We start from the raw sequence: 18,154 nt of genomic DNA, 5'->3' as shown, positions 1-18,154 counted from the left end.
TCACTTTGATGCATGCCGAAATATGTTGCCCGATTGAATTTTCATTCTGCTCATTGTAATTCCTGCATTCTGATTAGGTGCACTGGTCACATGTTATAGCATTCATTTCCCAGTGAATGTAAAGATTAAGCCACAACCACCAACATGCACTACTTTCACCACTACATACTGGTTCACATTAATAGGGTTCAAATGCAACCTGTAAACATGAAAAGTCTTGTATTGTAAATACAAACTGCTAAGTATGTGCTATACACCATTCACAGATCATCAGAACTTCTCAGGCACTCCATGTAATATTTATTCAGGTAGCTGATTCAGTTTGCCACTTTGAGTGTTATTTCATGCAATAGTACCAAGACAGAACACAGTGACAAAATGGTCCTTGTTTATTCCTCCTCCAATCTACACACCAAGCTGGACGGATCATGGCTGTAAATGTAACAGGAACGAATACTGTTCTGTACAGGAATACTAGCAGGAACGTATCACAGACTTCAATATATTAGTACTGTACAACACAACTGGGAATTGGAAAGAAAACAGACTGACTCAATATCAACATGAATACAGTCAAAGGTATGACGTTTATCACATACATTTTGTAAAGTATATCTACACACAATTCAGTCTTACTTCTTTAAAATAAAATGTCAGTTTCCATGATCAGTTTTAAGCATAAGTTTACATTCTCTGAGAAATGTTTGTTCAGATTTAAGAAATTCTTCTTTTAACAGCTCATTTATACAGTTTTTTAAAAGACAATGATTTCAGTTCAGTATTACATGATAATCTATTATCTTTTAGCCAGTTCTTGATAAATGTTGCAAATGTAAAAAGATTCACAAAAAAATATGGAAATATATGGAAACTAAGGATTAACGTCACGACAACCTGACAACACACCAGCCTATTCTTGAAAACAATTATAACGTAATGGTAACATACTTTATCCAAATCCAAAATGAATCAATCATCAGTCATACATTTTAACAGAAAATACAAGAATAGCTTTAAGGAATATTCATTTCCACAACTGATCATACTCGGTAACTAGTTTGGTTCCATAGGAAAATGGTTATATACAATATTATTACACAAAAATATATATACAGGCTCAATTTCAAGTCTATAATCACAGTCAAGATAACTTCCAATCCAGAAGCTTCAATCAATTCTGTTGTGTTTCTCCACTTGTACAGAGTACTGAAATCTATTGGGTTGACAGTGCTTCATAACTGTGAATGTTCAGAGTCGGCCAGTCCGACTGCCGACGGAGGATGGACGTTTAGGAAGAGCGATGAACCGTGGACGCGCTGTGATGTTGTACTCTTCAGATAGGGCTTCCGTCATGATGTTCAAGAGGGTGTTCTCCAGCACAGATTCCAAGGAGTTGCCAAACTCAGATGTTCTGGAAAAGGGACAGCAATCAATACAGTGTCTCAGAATGAATTCATGGAACAAACATATTTTTGGAGGAGAAAAGCGTTTTATGCCACAGACAGTGTTATTCCAACTGGTCAGGATATAATTTTAGGCTTTTTTAAGGACTTTAAAGTCTTGCAAACCTTGCAGGTGACATCTCTTTAAAAGAGAATGCATGCATCTGTTCAACATTAGTGTTCAGAGTAAACTTATCTATTTATGTAGGTGATGGACCAAGATTCTGTATGTGGTATTTGACCTACTTCTTGATAGCCTGTTTCTGGTGTGTTTGCTTCTCAAGTTCGATGGCACGTCTGGAGTCGGTGCGGGACGGATGCTGTGATGGAGCTGCTGATCGAACCAAGGACTGTACACTTCCAGCTGTTACAGAACCCTGGACAACACAAATATGAAACCATGGAAAACATGACAACATGCACACAGAACCCTTGACAGTATGTCAATATGTCAACATACATACAGAACCCCTGGCAATATGACACGAAACATACAGAACCCTTGACAACATGACAACATGCACACAGAATCCTGGCAACATGACAACCTATATATGAACACTGACCCACACAACTGAGATGCAGGGTCACAACTGCCAGGACCTGTTTCATAGAGCAATCTTTGCATTTTGATGACTATAACTGCTCTACTGTCTTGAATAGTGCCAAGGTCACACATGGTGATCACTCTATCCGTACTTTAGTCATCTCACACAACTAGCACAGGACACTCCAATCCCATATGTCTCAGTCTTTAATCTTTGTCCAATGGTACTCTCAGCAATATCCCATTAACATAAAGATATCCTGTAAATAATGGTGAAGACCTGACAATCCAGTGATTGATATTGTGAGTTACTATATGATGGGTAGATTTCGCCCTTCTGATTGGCCTACTTGGTCACATAACAGCTTTGACGCTAAGCAATGTCAACCTTGGCACGTCGCGAGAGGTTGATATAACAATCCATGCACCTCCCGTGGCTAAAAATAAATTTATACAAACCTGTAGAGGTTATGAATTCTTTGAAGAAAGTCCTCCTTGGGGTACATATAAGCATTAAAATGTCCATTTTAAATCCTACGACAGTTGTAACTATATTTTTAATAAAATATTTACAAAACAAAAACTCGCTTTGTCTTGTGAGACCACTCCCTACAGGGCCCCACCGACCAACACAGCCAAGAGCAGGTAACTCTCGCCGCCTCACCTCGTGACTTCACTTTTCATGCTGAACATGTCAGACAGAATGAGGGAGGCGGTTGGCCGTACTTCAAGGAGGACTTTCTTCAAAGAATTCATAACCTCTACAGGTTTGTATAATTTTTCAGAAGAAGTCCTCCTTGGGGTACATATAAGCATATGACAGACTCCCAAAGATATTTGAGACGGAGTGGCATTCTGTCTGGCAACAACTAAACCCGTGGTGGAGGAAATCTACAACCGATAACGGAAATAGAAAACACGGAGCCACCTGACCGCTGATGTCAATCAGACGGGGCGGAACCAGAGAGCCCAAGCTTATATGTCAATTGGCTCAATATCAATGACATAACCCCCAACCATTACAATGGAAGGAATGTATGGGGACATGTCGAAACAACTCCCAACCCAAATATAGCCCCAGCCAGACAATCGTGGCGAGAGGTATAGGGTAGGGAAAGCGAAAAAATTAAACGCTACAAAGCCAATAACCCAGGAGTCGAGCTAATAAGTACTGCAAACTAATGTTCGAATGCAGCCCCTGTTTGGAAGAGGGCTAGCCGACCTCGATAAAACCCAGAGAAATTATTAGCCTCGCTAAAACTTTCTGAGGAAATCGAACGAAAGTACAAACGCCATGCATTGTAATGAAGTGAAAACACCCCCACCAAACACTCTCGGCGCGAGGAGGGTAAGTGTAGGCCACCATCCCACAAAGCTGATTAACACAGACTCCCAAATACCGGCAAGGCCTGGAAGAGGGAAAACTGTAAGCCGCATTAAAAATCCCCTGAATAGCTTAAAAGCCGTGAATCCGAACATATGTTGGCTCACCATTACACTAACTCCAGTCACGCGGACATGCGGCTCAAGAGAGGCATACCAAACAGTGCCCCGGGGTTCGCAGACTCCAATCCGCCGAAGACGGTTAATAGCATATGACTGGTTAAAGCTGCTCAAACGGACCTCGCCACTCTCAAGGGGACGAAGGGACGATGTACACCCAAACCCTAATCCAACCCAAAGGATGGTAAGGTTAATAATGATGTAGTGATATGGAAATATATCGACATTGAACACAGAACCGATACCAATGACCAGTTACTAACTTGGTCAGGGTGGCAGGTCACTCTCCACTGGAGAGAACCGAAGACCCGAACCGAGCACTCCATCCTTAGAATGCGGTCAAGTTGGTAATGGCGACGAAGGCGCTCTGCTGGCTCCAAAGAGCTTACAGAACCGATCTTTCATTGAGCAGTGCCGCTGTGTATTGTCAACAAAGCCGCATCTGCCCTACCCAGTCTGCCTTCAACCCCCTCGGGGAGGTAAACCGTATCATTGTAACCATACAATTACGGAAACAAGCCAACGAGATAAAGTGCGCGCTGTTAGCAGACTCCCCAGTCTTTCCCGCCACCAAACAGCACACATGGGTACCCGCATCGATCCCTTTGTTCGCTCGTTTCGTGACAGGCACCGGTGAGCAATCGAAAGATTGGTCCCCAGTGCGGAAGGCTTGGTAGTAGTGGAAGTGCGATATATGAGCAGTCAACGGAAAGCAATATCGCGACTGAGAGTGGTAGGTATCCGGGAGTCGAATACGGACATGATCAGTATAAAATACGTTTGTCAGTGTCGGGTCAGTGGGAATCGTGATGGATGCATACCGACCTCTTCTACCAGAGTTCACCACAACAGTAAAGTCGCCTTCCACGCCAACAAGTGAAGTGAGAGAGACGATATACTTGAAAAATTAGGGCCAGACAGCCATTTGTGAATAAGTGGCAATTTTAAGGTGGGCTAATGCCGACGTAGCGGTCGAACCCTGTTCATGCCAGCTACTTATCGCTGATGTACGGCGAGGATGCTGCCTAGGCAGAGCACCATCGAACGAGGTGTGAAACGTGGAAATAGCCATGGAGTACCCGCAATGGTGGAGGTCATAAGACTCTCAACCAAAACGAGGTTATAGTAACTCCAATATCCGGAACTAAGTCCGCAGAATAGGGATTATGAAATCCCCTTTCTGCACACCAGCCGCCTTCCACCTATCAACACACTGAACGGGTGTCGAATCCCAGGCAGAATTGTGTTCTGCAACGTTGCAGGAATTCGCGTGTGTTATACCCGACAGAGGCCAAGCCACCCAGTGAATCCTAGGATTCGGTGTGGCACGTCGCAGAGTGAGAATGTCTGGTCGAAGAGGTATTCGAATCCGGGCGCTATGGATCGAACACCAACCTGACTGCTGTCAAACCCAGCACATTGATGTGCAGGTTGTGACTTCGTCTCAAGAGGCTGCAGGTCACCCAGAACATCGCCTTAACCCGGTAGGGATGTATCTGGCTGGACTGAGAGCGACGGTGTCTCCAGGGTGGGGACCCTCGAGAGACGCCTGACGTCTGTCCATCTGACTGCGTGAGGTTGACAATTCGCCCAGCTTCAGAACTGATCGTGAGGTCCAGAGACTCAACAGTTATCTGAAACCACGATGAGTCAGTCAGCCTATGCACGGGTGACACACACCGGCACTGCGATCTGGCTATCTGAGCTGTAATAAACCTCAATTTGGTGAACACCCTTGGCACCGTAATGTAGCCTAAGGAGAGCACACGTAAACTGGTAGCACGCCCCGTCAAACAAGAAACCCGAAGGTAAATCTTGAAATCAGGGTGCAATGGAACAAGGAGGTATCGCGACTGAGGTCGATTGACGCATCGCCAATCCCCTGTCTCGCAGATGAGATCACCGGCCGTGTCTCCATCTTGAAGGACAGTACCCTCTATAAACTTGTTCAGCTCTCAGATGAGAATGGGTCTGAACATTCCGTTCGAATGGCAACTATGAAATAAGTGGAGTCAAACCCCACATATTCCTGACCATTGAAACCACCGACACTGGTTGCCTACCCCAGCAAAGACTGGACCGGCACGAGTATTGTCGCCGCCTTCCCGGGAAGCCGACACAGGAGTGTGTCGCTCCGCCGGTGTTTGCGGCAGAATATAGTAACCCAGCAGTCGGCAACTTTACGCTTGCCGATGCCTGGGCACCTGAGGAAGTAAGCGCGAAGCTCAACAGACTTCCTCGTAGATTCCTCGAACTGTCCCGGCTTATATGCCCATAACCGTCCTCATCATTTGACTGGCACAGCTACAATGCAGTCCCTAGCCAGATGAGAGGTTGCCCCCGTCAGATACCGCCCAGAGTCGCCGGTTTTAAAAATTCCACCGGGCGCTCTCCCTTTCCACCAGCTCCCTCAGCAGCTGAGAGATGCCGAAGTGGAGCATACAGCGCTGAGCTGTGAAGGGGAAACAACGCAGACTGGACGGTAGAGTGTGAGGCCTTGTCCCGGATGCCGCTGGAAGCAGGCTTCCCTCGGAGGCGAACTCCAACGGTTCGGGTAGTCGACATGGACAACACCTGAGGCAACACAGCCGCGATTCTATCTCGCACTTGCCCTCAGGGACCGAACCCCGATCCCGAGACACGTAGGAGTAGCCTGATAAATCAGGGTTTCCCAAGTACTTCCAAAGCGCTGGGACTGCGTATAGTCAAACATAGCCTATAGCGCTTATATAAATACCCATACATACACATGTATGTATCGCCAGTGCTTCGGGTCGGCGGTTCGAAGTTCGAACCCCGATCCCCAACACATGGGAGTGGCCTGACAATGCAGGGCTCCCCTGGTGGGTGCTGCGGGTAGACCGGCGGCGCCGAGGTGATCGGCAGCTTCGTCACTCAACGGCCGCTTGGCCAGGGCATCGAGCAGACATCAGGCCGAGACCTGAGCTAACAGCCGGGGATCTGTTCGATATCGGGTCGAAGCCCAGGTCGGTGCTAGTCCGATCTGCAGTCCCGGACACAAGGGAGTAGCCTGGCAATGCAGGTTGCCCCTGGTGGACACAGGTAGACCTAGAGCGCCGAGGTGATCGGCAGCTCAGTGGAACCCAGACCGGGCGCCAGAGGAACCTGCCGATATACAGGTTTCCCGGCAACCCCGACTGACCACGTATGCCGGCCAGGTGTTCCCCGAGCTGGTCGGCCTCTTAGGCGCACCGCCAGTCAGGGCACCAGGGCAAAACCTGCAGGGCGAAACCTGCATCGCGGCGCCAGGCCGTGGACGAACCTGAGCCCGGCTAGGTCATACAAAGGTGCGGCGCCGAGGTGTCCCCGAACTGGTTCTGCGCTCTTTAGGCGAATCGCGCCAGTCAGGGCACCAGGCTAAGACAGGGCAAAACCTGCATCGCCGGGCGCCAGGCGCCGTGACGCAACCTGAGCCCGCAAGCTAGGTCGCCACAAGGTGCCGAAGGCACACCCATCACCTGAGCCGAAGCCAGGATCAAGCTGCCTGGGAGGAAGCATTCTCCGAGCCAGAGCTCGGCCGCAGCCAACCCCCAGATGCGTCCGATCCACACTCCTCGACGACAGGCGTGCTGAGCTCCTTGCGAACCCAGACAGCACCGTGTCAATCGGGCGGGAATTTCACCACAGACGACACCTGGTGAACTTACCTTCGAGATCAACACTTTATGAGCTGAGCTCCTTACGGAGCCCGGACATCGCCGCTATCAATCATCGAATTGACATTATGTTGAAGAATATGTTGCTGCAATAGTGAAGCAAATTGAGTCATATTTAAGTCAGCAACATTGTTTATGGGGAAACGATAAAGGGATTTCCTTAGAAACCTTTTATCAAATATTATCCCCGCCTGAAGCAGATTAGTGAAAAACATAACATCTGCGTTGTCGGAAAGAATGCGCCGCGGAGGCGAGAAACCCAGACAAAACACAACCTCGGCCTATGAGCCACCGCTGTGTGTAAACGCATGAAATATGTATCATAATACAAACATAATGTAACAGGAATATTGACGCGCAGCGGCGTTTATTATGAGCATCCTTGATCGCCGTGGAGCGCCCTCGGCTAAACACCGGAGGCACACTTTATAACCATCCTGTGGCGGTAGTGCATGGCACAACGCGACAGGGCTTAAACTGCAACAAACAGAACCACGCCAGTGTTACTAGCAGGAACTGTGAAGCAGCAAACACATAAACACAAGTAATAGCAAGAATAATCCGCACGGGCGATATATAAATGCTACAAGCTACAGCCATTTAAATACTAAAACATACAATGCAAAGCAGAAAAGGCTAGCCACCCCCTGCGGTGTACTAGTGATAGAGTAAAGTTGAGTGATACTGAAACTAACACTATCAAAATTACTCAACAAACGACTTTACCACAAATTCGCTGAAAAGAAAGAGAATTTAGGCAAGCCTACCATATAATATGCAAACATAATATATGAACTCCCTACTACAAGCTACCAAGAACATATAGCAAGGAAACCACGATCGTGGCGGTCCGCCATTTTGCCTGCCACATGGCTGGAAAAACAGAGAACCCACGCAAAGTTACAACAAAAGATGAATGAAAATATCCACATATGTCCATCCAACTAACCGCGGCCGTGAGAAAGGAACCATACATACAGATTGAGACTCTTTTACACTCATCGTGACGGGTAGGAGAGCAAACTCGAAACGAACACCACGCACGTCTATTCAACAGAACGACAGCATGAAAAGTGAGGTACGAGGTAGACGGCGAGAGTTACCTGCTCTTGGCTGTGTTGGTCCGGTGGGGCCCTGTAGGGGTGGTCTCACAAGACAAAACGAGTTTTTTGTTTTGTAAATATTTTATTAAAAATATAGTTACAACTGTCGTAGGATTTAAAATGGACATTTTAATGCTTATATGTACCCCAAGGAGGACTTCTTCTGAAAAAGAATTGAGATATTCCAGCTGTGAACTCCACACTGCGTGAGCGTGCGTGCGCATGCGTGCGTCACGCTAGATAAGGAAGCGATAGGCATCACTTCGTCCCTGTGACTGTGTTGGTTTAGAGTTACGTCCCATCTGTGTATCAATGGCAGACGACACGAGATCACGAAGAACAGGCATTCAGTACTTTTGTCATATAATAAAACAATTATTGACTTCAGTTCGGTTGATTCACCTCGGTGAATATCACATGTTCAAGGTCAATAACTTATTGGATCAACCGAACTAGAAGTCAATAATTGTATAATGTCACCAACAATCACAGAGCGAATATCTCAGTGTCACTGACCTTCTGGCTGTGTAGGCTGACTGACGACATCCTACTGTCTACACTGTTGGGGGTCCTCGCAACATCCTCCACCGATGCCAGTGATGCCCTGCTCCCACCTTCTCGGCTGGTGGTCTCCCTGGCAGGTGTACCCCCGACTGAACTGTGTCTGGACCCTACTTGTCTCTCAGATTCTTTAGCAGAAAGTGGCACCGTCTTTGGCCGCTGACCAAATTGTCTGAAGTAGGGGATCTCTTCCTTGGACACTGTCTTGACAGCTTCTTGGAAATATGCATCGTCCAACAGGCCCCTGGTAACAGTGGACAACATCATCACTAACACATATAAAAAGAATTACAGCATACATTATATTGGGAAAACAAAAGTGATAATTGGCCTGATAGTCAGCGTGACGAGCCGACGCTTTAACCATTAGGCTACCCCACCCGACTATGGTGAATGAACGGAGGGGTTCAAAGTTGTAGTGTGCAACATTGTTATCAGCCTGAAGGGTTATACAGTCTGGACCAGACAAACAAGTGTTCAAAGTGTGATACAAAATCCCCATTGTCTGGGTACAGTGGTAAATATTCATGTATATATCCCATCACTGAAACAGGACCACTATGACCTAGCTCTATGAAACAAATGATTGTTTAAGAGACATGGTGACTGCTGGTTCAATCAAATGTCAAAAGCACTATGACTTTGAAGTCAATTATACTTCAAAATACATCACGCGCACACAAATACACTTTACAGTTTTGAACACAGCAGGAAATTATCTGTTTTGTAATATTTCTCAGTATTCAGTATATCCATGTACTATTGTTCTTTTTGGGGATGTTTCCTGCTCTGGAATTCCAACTGAGGTACATATTTCTCAATGCCTGATAGACAACATAGTTGTACACCTTAGTCTGAGCAGTCAACAACCAGCAACTCCAGAACAACATAATCCAGTGATGTCCTAGAAGCACATTGCCATCATGGCCCTATTGGACAACAGTCATAGCACTGAGTGATCGTACGGCTCGTAACTTTGACATAGATGTAAGACAGTCACACCACTACCATCACTCTATGGAACAAGGAATATGATTACAAAGGGTTACCTGAGGACATTGCTGAGGACGCCTGAGATGATGTTGGCCTCAGCCTGGTTGCACTGGATGGTGTTTGTGACGAAGGCCATCTCCTCTTTCTTCTCTGCAGCCTTGCCCAGCTTCTCACTCAGAGACCTGGGGATGAAGTATAACTGCTGTCAGCATGCTGCTCATTAGTTACTGAAGTTTGTGTAACATTGCAGTCAGCTCAGAGTTACTATGTAGGTATTTGTTTAACGGCCAACTCAAAATACTTCAGCTGATGCCCTGTTAGATTTCACATCTTAGCAGACAACCCTGTGATTGATATTATGAGAAACAATCCACATCCTTTGCATGGAACCCCGCACCATCAAACAAATCACACAGCCAGATCACCTGATTCATAAAATCACATCCCGTGAAGGTCCATGTTGGAATTGTTCTTCAGCAACCCAAGCTTGCCATAAGAGGTGACTAATGGGATCAGGTGGTCAGATTCGCTGACTTGGTTGACACATCATATCCATAGATCAATGCTCATGCTGTTGATCACTGGATTGTTTGGTCCAGACTTTAATATTACAGACCACCACCATATAGCTGGAATATTGCGGAGTGGGGCGTTAAACAACAAACGGATGTTTTCTAACCTGTCTATGTAGAACTTCCTGTAATGATCGGGGAAGTTCTCCTGGAACTCTCGCACGTCGTGTGTGCGTGCTGTCAGGCCCAGGTGGAGCAGGAAGGGGCGGGGTGGTACTGGTTTCTCCCACAATTCCTTCTCCTTCCTCTTCCTCCGTCTTTCTTCAGCCTTCACCTCATCAGAAGACTTCTGCTTGATGGGAGGTAGTGTCTACAATACACACACTCAGTCAGTAAAGTAAAGGTGCTTTTATCATGATATAATCATTGTCAGTATGTGCTACTCTATACAGAGAGTCATTGTAGTGGAAAGCTACCCTTTGATGGGCTGATGCAGTCATTACAGCAGTAAGCTGTCATACACTATGTAGGTACAAACAGGCTTTATAGCCAAAATGGATAGAATTATCATTCAAACGCCCACATGTTATCAGAAATGAGCGGGCCACTGTAACTTGATAATGCCCCCAAACTGCTTGACGATGAGCCATTATCATGCCCATTGGTAGGTGATGTCATAAGGAGCTCAGCTCTTGATTTTCAATCACCTACGGCTCGTTTGAACTTGGGTTCAATATTGACGATATTTCTGACTCACATTCGTCACATGTACCTGTGCCATTATACACTTTCTTACCGGTGCCAACCTTAACAATTGTACCATAAATTACAACATGCAGCAATGAAAACATTGACTGGAACTGTAACGTTGTTGAGCATTGATGAAACATGGCGGCCGGTAGTATGGGCAAAGGTCAAGGTCGAATGTCGTCACTTACAATAGCGACGTCATCTTTTGTTCTATGACGTTTCCATATTTGTAAAAAGTGTGTCAGTGACCTCCCTCGTTTTTTTCAGGGCATTATCATTTGCAGAAGCCCGAGGTCTTTTCAGACCTCGACTTCTGCAAATGATAATGCCCTGAAAAATAGCATTACCCTTATACTAAACAGAGTAGTGGTCCAATGAACTAGAGAGCCAAGTAGACCTCCAGTCTATAGGTAGACAAAGTCATTACATTATAGGCCCTATATTTCTCCCATTATGAATCCCATTCTTCTAGATCTCATATTTGTCTATAGTCTAGGACTGGCCATTGATACAGACCATAGATATCAATAACCATTAACCGATTGATTATTGATACATTTTCGGAGACGTAACTTTGAACAATAATGCAAAAAATGTCAGAAACTAGTGAAAGAAATGAATATATTTCCCATCACTGGTGAGTGGTGACATGTTTTTGCATGGGTTATTAACAAAACAGTGTGCTGCCTCTAACTAATGAAGTCATGACCAGACAACTGACTGAGTTTAGTTTTACGCCGCTTTTAGCAATATTCCAGCAATATCACGGCAGGGGACACCAGAAATGGGCTTCACACATTGTGCCCATGTGGGGAATCGAACCCGGGTCTTCGGCGTGACAAGCCAACGCTTGAACCACTAGGCTACCCCGCCGCCCCCATGACCACACAAGCAGCCATGGAGAAGTATGAGTACATATATAGATAGCGGGTACTGACCCTGTATCTGGTCAATTCACCGTCCGGGCTGGGTGTTGACCGGTAGTCGTCCAGAGATGCGAGGCGGGATGAAGGACGCTCCTGTCACAGATACAGCATGTGCTCATCATCAAACTTTACTCTGAATATATTCATTTGTATTTAGCCAGTTATCAACATGATTCTATGGAGGTAAAACCCAGTCTTATATATATTTTTTTTTCTTTTTTTTTCGGATTTACAACAAAACGTTGTTCAAAATATTCAAACTATAACTAAATAAGATACATCATTACTTTTAGATCTTTCAAATTACCTACCACCACTTCCACATCATCAGTCAGTCTGAGGTCAGCATTGAGGTCATTCTCTGTGATGACAAACTCTTGTCTCTGACGCTCCTTCTCCGCCTCCCAGTCAGACAGACTCTTCCTGTACTCTCCCATCTCATACTCATCTGTCACCTGTAACAGCAACAGCATGTGGTATAACTACATCATCACCTACTTCCTCCTCCTCATCATCACCCTCATCGATGTCGTCATTGTCACCACCACCTTCCTCCTCCTCATCATCACCCTCATCGATGTCGTCATTGTCACCACCACCTTCCTCCTCCTCATCATCACCCTCATCGTTGTCGTCATTGTCACCACCACCTTCCTCCTCCTCATCATCATCACCATCATTGTCACATTGTCACCAGCACCTTCCTCCTCCTCATCATCACCATCATCAATGTCGTCATTGTCACCACCACCTTCCTCCTCCTCATCATCACCCTCATCGATGTCGTCATTGTCACCACCACCTTCCTCCTCCTCCTCATCATCACCCTCATCGATGTCGTCATTGTCACCACCACCTTCCTCCTCCTCCTCATCACCCTCATCGATGTCGTCATTGTCACCACCACCTTCCTCCTCCTCCTCATCATCACCATCATCAATGTCGTCATTGTCATCACCACCTTCCTCCTCCTCATCATCACCCTCATCGATGTCGTCATTGTCACCACCACCTTCCTCCTCCTCCTCATCACCCTCATTGATGTCGTCATTGTCACCACCATCTTCCTCCTCCTCATCATCACCCTCATCGATGTCGTCATTGTCACCACCACCTTCCTCCTCCTCATCATCACCCTCATTGATGTCGTCATTGTCACCACCACCTTCCTCCTCCTCATCATCATCACCCTCATTGATGTCGTCATTGATCACCACCACCTTTCCTCCTCATCATCATCACCCTCATTGATGTCATCATCATCACCACCACCTTCCTCCTCATCATCATCATCATCATCATCATCATCATCATCATCATCATCATCATCATCATCATCAATGTATACCTCATCCAGCCTCTAACAAAATCAAACCAGATTCCCATCCCTGGAACATTAAAAATTATGGCTTGAAACTAAATACTCACATTAGTAGACTGTTCTTAAAGAAGGAAAGGAGTATATAAGCATATATTCCAGACATAAGTCAGAGGGTCAGTTTTAACACCAACATGAATTGTTCAAGTCATATTTCAACATATTTTCACACACATCCATGATATAAGCTATTAGGAAAGCCTTACCTCACACACAAGATCAAGGTCATAGAATGATGGCACCCCAGCAGCAAGGAAGGTAACTCTGCACATCCCAGTACCCCCAGGTTCCAGTTGACCCCTGACCGGTGAGATGGACAGACACTGGACAAACACAGGAATCTTGTAGTAGCATCATTAACAACATGGACACAGCATCCCTTCAAGTTATCAATTCAGCTAGGACAACAAGATGACAATATAAGAACAACAATAATTCAGATAAAACCTATCAATTACATGCTATTCAAATATATCTAGGTGAACATATCTTCTTCTAAATATAGTATTCAGAAACTAATCCACAGTTTTGTAGTATATTAAATTGTCAGACTTCGGGCAAGTCACTTTCATCAGAAACCCTACCTTGCTGTCGGCTTGAGATGTGACATGCCATTCGAAGGACACTGGTCGTTGTTGGGATTTGTTGATGACAAACACCATCTGCCTGGCCAGACTGAAGAGAGGCATGTTGCTGAAGGAGACACGCTCTCGGGACAGGTACACAAGCTGGAACATCAGCAAATCACTTACACTCTTACCAGCATCACAAACTGATACCATGATCCTAAATGATGTTAAATAATGAAACAAAGAGGTCCTTGCATCATGAATATCATCTTTAGTTTCAACATAGACATGCATTAGTAGCACTCTTTGTAAACCCAGCCCCAGCTTAATTTTTATTAAGAACTAAACCAAACTGAAACAATAGCTACTTCGTTTGAGTTATTTGCATTGATAAACTATCACAAAGTCAGCAGAAATATTGTTTGGTTTAGAATATATACTTCAGCAAAGATGCTTGTTGATTTTACTTTTGGAATCAAAAGATTAGAGTAATTTCTACATCACAAAAAACTCCTGGGCCTATCCTTTCGAAGCCCTCTTTCGCTAAGATAGTCGTATGTTAAAGTATGACACTTACAACTATCTTAGCACTAAGAGAGCTTTGAAAATCTAGGCCCTGCTATCTAAAAAGCCACAAGTAATATCCACAATAGAATGACAGTACAAAGGGAAGAACCAATCACATCCTTGCATATAAACAGGATCCATTCTATTACAACATCATCACTTTTATTCTAACATGATAGAGGTGTTCTGTGGTTATTGTACCTGTCCAGGTATCGCCACACTCTGCACGCTGGGTACGCCAGTAAGGTCATGCTGGTCTGTGATGGGCATGGTGTCTCCCATCACCCGCTTGTCAAACCCTACCCCGGTGAAGGTGATGATGGCTGTGTCACCTTGATGGACATGGACTGGCACGTCGATCTACAACATACAACACGTACTGATACATTCATCTCCAGCGTCAATCATCATTCCTTTTAACCAACTTGTAATTGCAATCACCTTAACTTGGATTTTTTTTCCCTCAATTTTATCCATTTGCTTTATACAAATTCCACTACAGATACAGATACAAATTCCACATTTCAATTAAAGCAAAGTTAATACATTTTGTAGCTAACATGATATAAATGATCTGTTATTCTTTGCCTTTTGGTAAACAAAATAATCTACTGACACTTTTCTTTGATAGTTCTTTCACTTTGCACTACAATCAGTAGCTTAGTGATCTCACCATGTACGTCTTGGCCTCCAAGGGAGAGAACCTCCACTCCAGTGCCACGGACCGTCCTGGCGGGATCTCACCAATAGGGTTCAGACACTCAAAGATTGGCTGGTCAAAGTTCTCCTACAACAGATCATGTTTAGTATGACAATGAACTCTCTCAAAAGTTCAACAATTCAACATATGGCACTTATTCCAGAATAACAAAACTGCTTTAAAGACACACATGAGCGATATTAAAAGGTATCTAAGCTCCACTCACCTGTCTGATGAGTTCCAGCGGTGTGAGGTCGAACTCGTACCTGACTGGCACAGCTCCCCCATTGTACAGCTCATACACCTGGAAACAGACAGCAGCAATCACTGACTTACACTTTCTATACAATGTTAGAAACCTTTCACAATTTCCCACTAGACCACAGGACCAGTGAGAGAACAATAATTAGTGGTCCTGTCTATACTTCACTGGTCCAACATAACAATCAATACTATTACATTCATATGAACTTTTAACATCTTTTATCATTTTGTTTTAAATTCACTAGCCACCAGGACCACTGCAAACTTATCATAGTGGTCCTGATGAATTTTTACTAGTCAGGGACCACAGGACCACCGTACATTTTGCATACTGTCTACTTGAACCATCTGGCTAGACAAGTATATAGTCAGTCAGTTATACATAACATGAGTCGGTTTAATTTCAATGCTTGTTGTCAAAGGCACACGCATACCTGTTTGGGGCTGTTCTGCTCTCCTACAGGGACAGGAGTGAATAGGTGCTTGTTGGAGGGGAAGTGGATGTAATGCCTCTCCGGCTCCACGGTCACTCCAATGAAGTTCAGCTGCAATCACAAACAGTCATCTTACAACATGGCCACATGGTTAGCGGAGGATCAATAACAATCATTGCATGTCTCCATCTGGGTCATTACCCAATTAGGTGTTCCCGCAAAATTTAGCAATATAGGGATCACTATACCAAGGGAAAGACAGTAGCCCTGAAACATTTCTATGAAGAATAAGAAGTTGTTATTTATAAACGAGTTTCACATATTCATGTTCTTCCAGCTTGTAGATGCCTTCAAACGACTTCAAGGGTCAGAACTGACTCACCAGTATTTCCCTGCCCTTTGAGAGTTTGAGCAGTACAGGCAGACGGTCAGTTCCAGCCATGGTGTGGTTGTAGGTGAAGGTCACTGTCTGAGTATCTCCTGGTGCCATCCTACCCCGCTTTGGTTCGATACTGAACAGCTTGTTGTCCATCACCTTCATCTGGAAGTATTTTAGCATCCCCGAAGTTTCAATGAAACGTGTCACCATGTTGAAGAAGACTACAGCAAATCCACAGCTTTCACAGATGACTTAGCCTACTCTATCATTATAACTGATACCATGGACAGCTAGTGGTAATCACTGAAAGGGCTGTGTTTCACAGTATGTGACCTGTGAGTATGTGAAGCCTAGAGTGACCTGTGGGTGTGTGAAGCCTAGAGTGACCTGTGAGTATATGAAGCCTACAGTGACATATGGGTATGTGAAGCCTAGAGTGACATGTGTGTACATTGACATGTGGGTATGTGAAGCCTAGAGTGACATGTGTATGTGAAGCCTAGAGTGACATGTGTGTGTGTGTGTGTCCATCACCTTCATCTGGAAGTGAAGCCATTATAGTGACATGTGGGTACGTATACCATGGACAGCAGTGACATGTGGGGTAATCACTGAAAGGGACATGTAGCCAGTGACAGCCTACAGTGTGACATGTGTGTGCCTGAGTGACATGTGTATGTGAAGCCTACAGTGACATATGGGTATGTGAAGTGTGACATGTGAGTATGTGAAGCCTAGGAGTGACATGTGTGTGTGTGTGACATGTGTGTGTGTGTGAAGCCTACAGTGACATGTGTGATGTGTGTGTGTGTGTGATGTGAAGCCTACAGTGACATGTGGGTATGTGAAGCCTACAGTGACATGTGGGTATGTGAAGCCTAGAGTGACATGTGGGTATGTGAACCCTAGAGTGACATGTGTGTATGTGTGAAGCCTAGGGTATGTGAAGTCTAGAGTGACCAACCTGGTGCAGTTCGTCCTCATCAAACTCCCCAGTCTCTGCCCAGTACTCCAACTCCAGGTGCAGGTCAGATGGGAACAGGAAGGACCTGAAAGTAATACATCAGCCATGTACTTGATCTTCTCAAGTAAACAGACATTTCATGAATAATCCATACCCTTTGTAATATGAGAAAAGAGGTTCTGACAAACATCTTCAAACATGCTACAGTCAAGAAGTGAAATTTTTCACCTGAGCACACATCGTGTATGCTTCCATACAAAGAACTAATATTTCATAAAAATAATGAGGCTTATTGCCCCATGCTGCAGTCTCCTAGCCAGGCCAGGCTGGCCATCTTCAGCTTTCAGCACTCACCAGTCTGTTGGAACAGTGCCTGTGTTCTCAAACATCAGGTTGACCACACAAGGTTCACTGTCCAAGGGAGCTGCACTAAAGTTGAAGTCCAGGATAGCTCGGGTGTACACTGGTGGACGGCGCCGATGGCTGAAAAGAAACGGTCAGTTAAACAAATGCAAAAGATGTTAATGCAGATTCTTCAAACTTCATCAGTAATTAGGAACATAGAATATACACAGTAAGAGAAACTAGCAACGTTGATAAATAGATGAAGCTGTGATGTCACTTCAAAGATAAGCAATTGTTGTGAATGGGTTCAGGGTATTTATTGTAACAGAAGGGGAAAATGGTACACTGGAAAATTCAGATGATTACACAGCAATAATGGATGACACAGTAGAGATGTGTTCTGCCGTGACTGGCTCACCTGTGTCTGGTGGAGACGTTGTACATGAGTTCCTCCGCTGAAGGGTCAGAGTCCAGGCACACGTTCATGCTGAAAGTCGGGTAACAATGACAAATTTAGACCAACTAATCCATTTACGTTAC

At 45.0% G+C, this 18,154-nt stretch overlaps 1 protein-coding gene across 2 annotated transcripts in view; it reads right to left on the bottom strand.

Moving 5' to 3' along the window:
- Positions 1–374: 374 nt before the first annotated feature.
- Positions 375–18,154, bottom strand: part of LOC124288551 (cilia- and flagella-associated protein 65-like) — a 39,961-nt gene continuing 22,181 nt past the window's right edge. For both annotated transcript variants that reach the window (XM_046725103.1, XM_046725104.1), the window contains exons 27-43: positions 18,033–18,101; positions 17,624–17,752; positions 17,270–17,354; positions 16,309–16,467; positions 15,927–16,037; positions 15,455–15,532; positions 15,202–15,315; positions 14,730–14,888; positions 13,977–14,120; positions 13,599–13,715; positions 12,326–12,469; positions 12,027–12,107; positions 10,506–10,708; positions 9,883–10,008; positions 8,789–9,077; positions 1,689–1,819; positions 375–1,411 (exon numbers count right to left, since the gene is read on the bottom strand). In XM_046725103.1, the coding sequence (XP_046581059.1) occupies positions 1,249–1,411; positions 1,689–1,819; positions 8,789–9,077; positions 9,883–10,008; positions 10,506–10,708; positions 12,027–12,107; positions 12,326–12,469; positions 13,599–13,715; positions 13,977–14,120; positions 14,730–14,888; positions 15,202–15,315; positions 15,455–15,532; positions 15,927–16,037; positions 16,309–16,467; positions 17,270–17,354; positions 17,624–17,752; positions 18,033–18,101 (2,302 nt within the window). In that variant the 3' untranslated portion in view covers positions 375–1,248. The remainder of the gene's footprint in view (positions 1,412–1,688; positions 1,820–8,788; positions 9,078–9,882; positions 10,009–10,505; positions 10,709–12,026; positions 12,108–12,325; positions 12,470–13,598; positions 13,716–13,976; positions 14,121–14,729; positions 14,889–15,201; positions 15,316–15,454; positions 15,533–15,926; positions 16,038–16,308; positions 16,468–17,269; positions 17,355–17,623; positions 17,753–18,032; positions 18,102–18,154) is intronic.

This window comes from Haliotis rubra, unplaced genomic scaffold (assembly GCF_003918875.1).
Source record: "Haliotis rubra isolate DU_JTF1 unplaced genomic scaffold, ASM391887v1 Scf42, whole genome shotgun sequence".
Classification (NCBI taxonomy): Eukaryota; Metazoa; Mollusca; class Gastropoda; order Lepetellida; family Haliotidae; genus Haliotis; species Haliotis rubra.
This window is presented reverse-complemented; position numbering and strand designations above follow the sequence as displayed.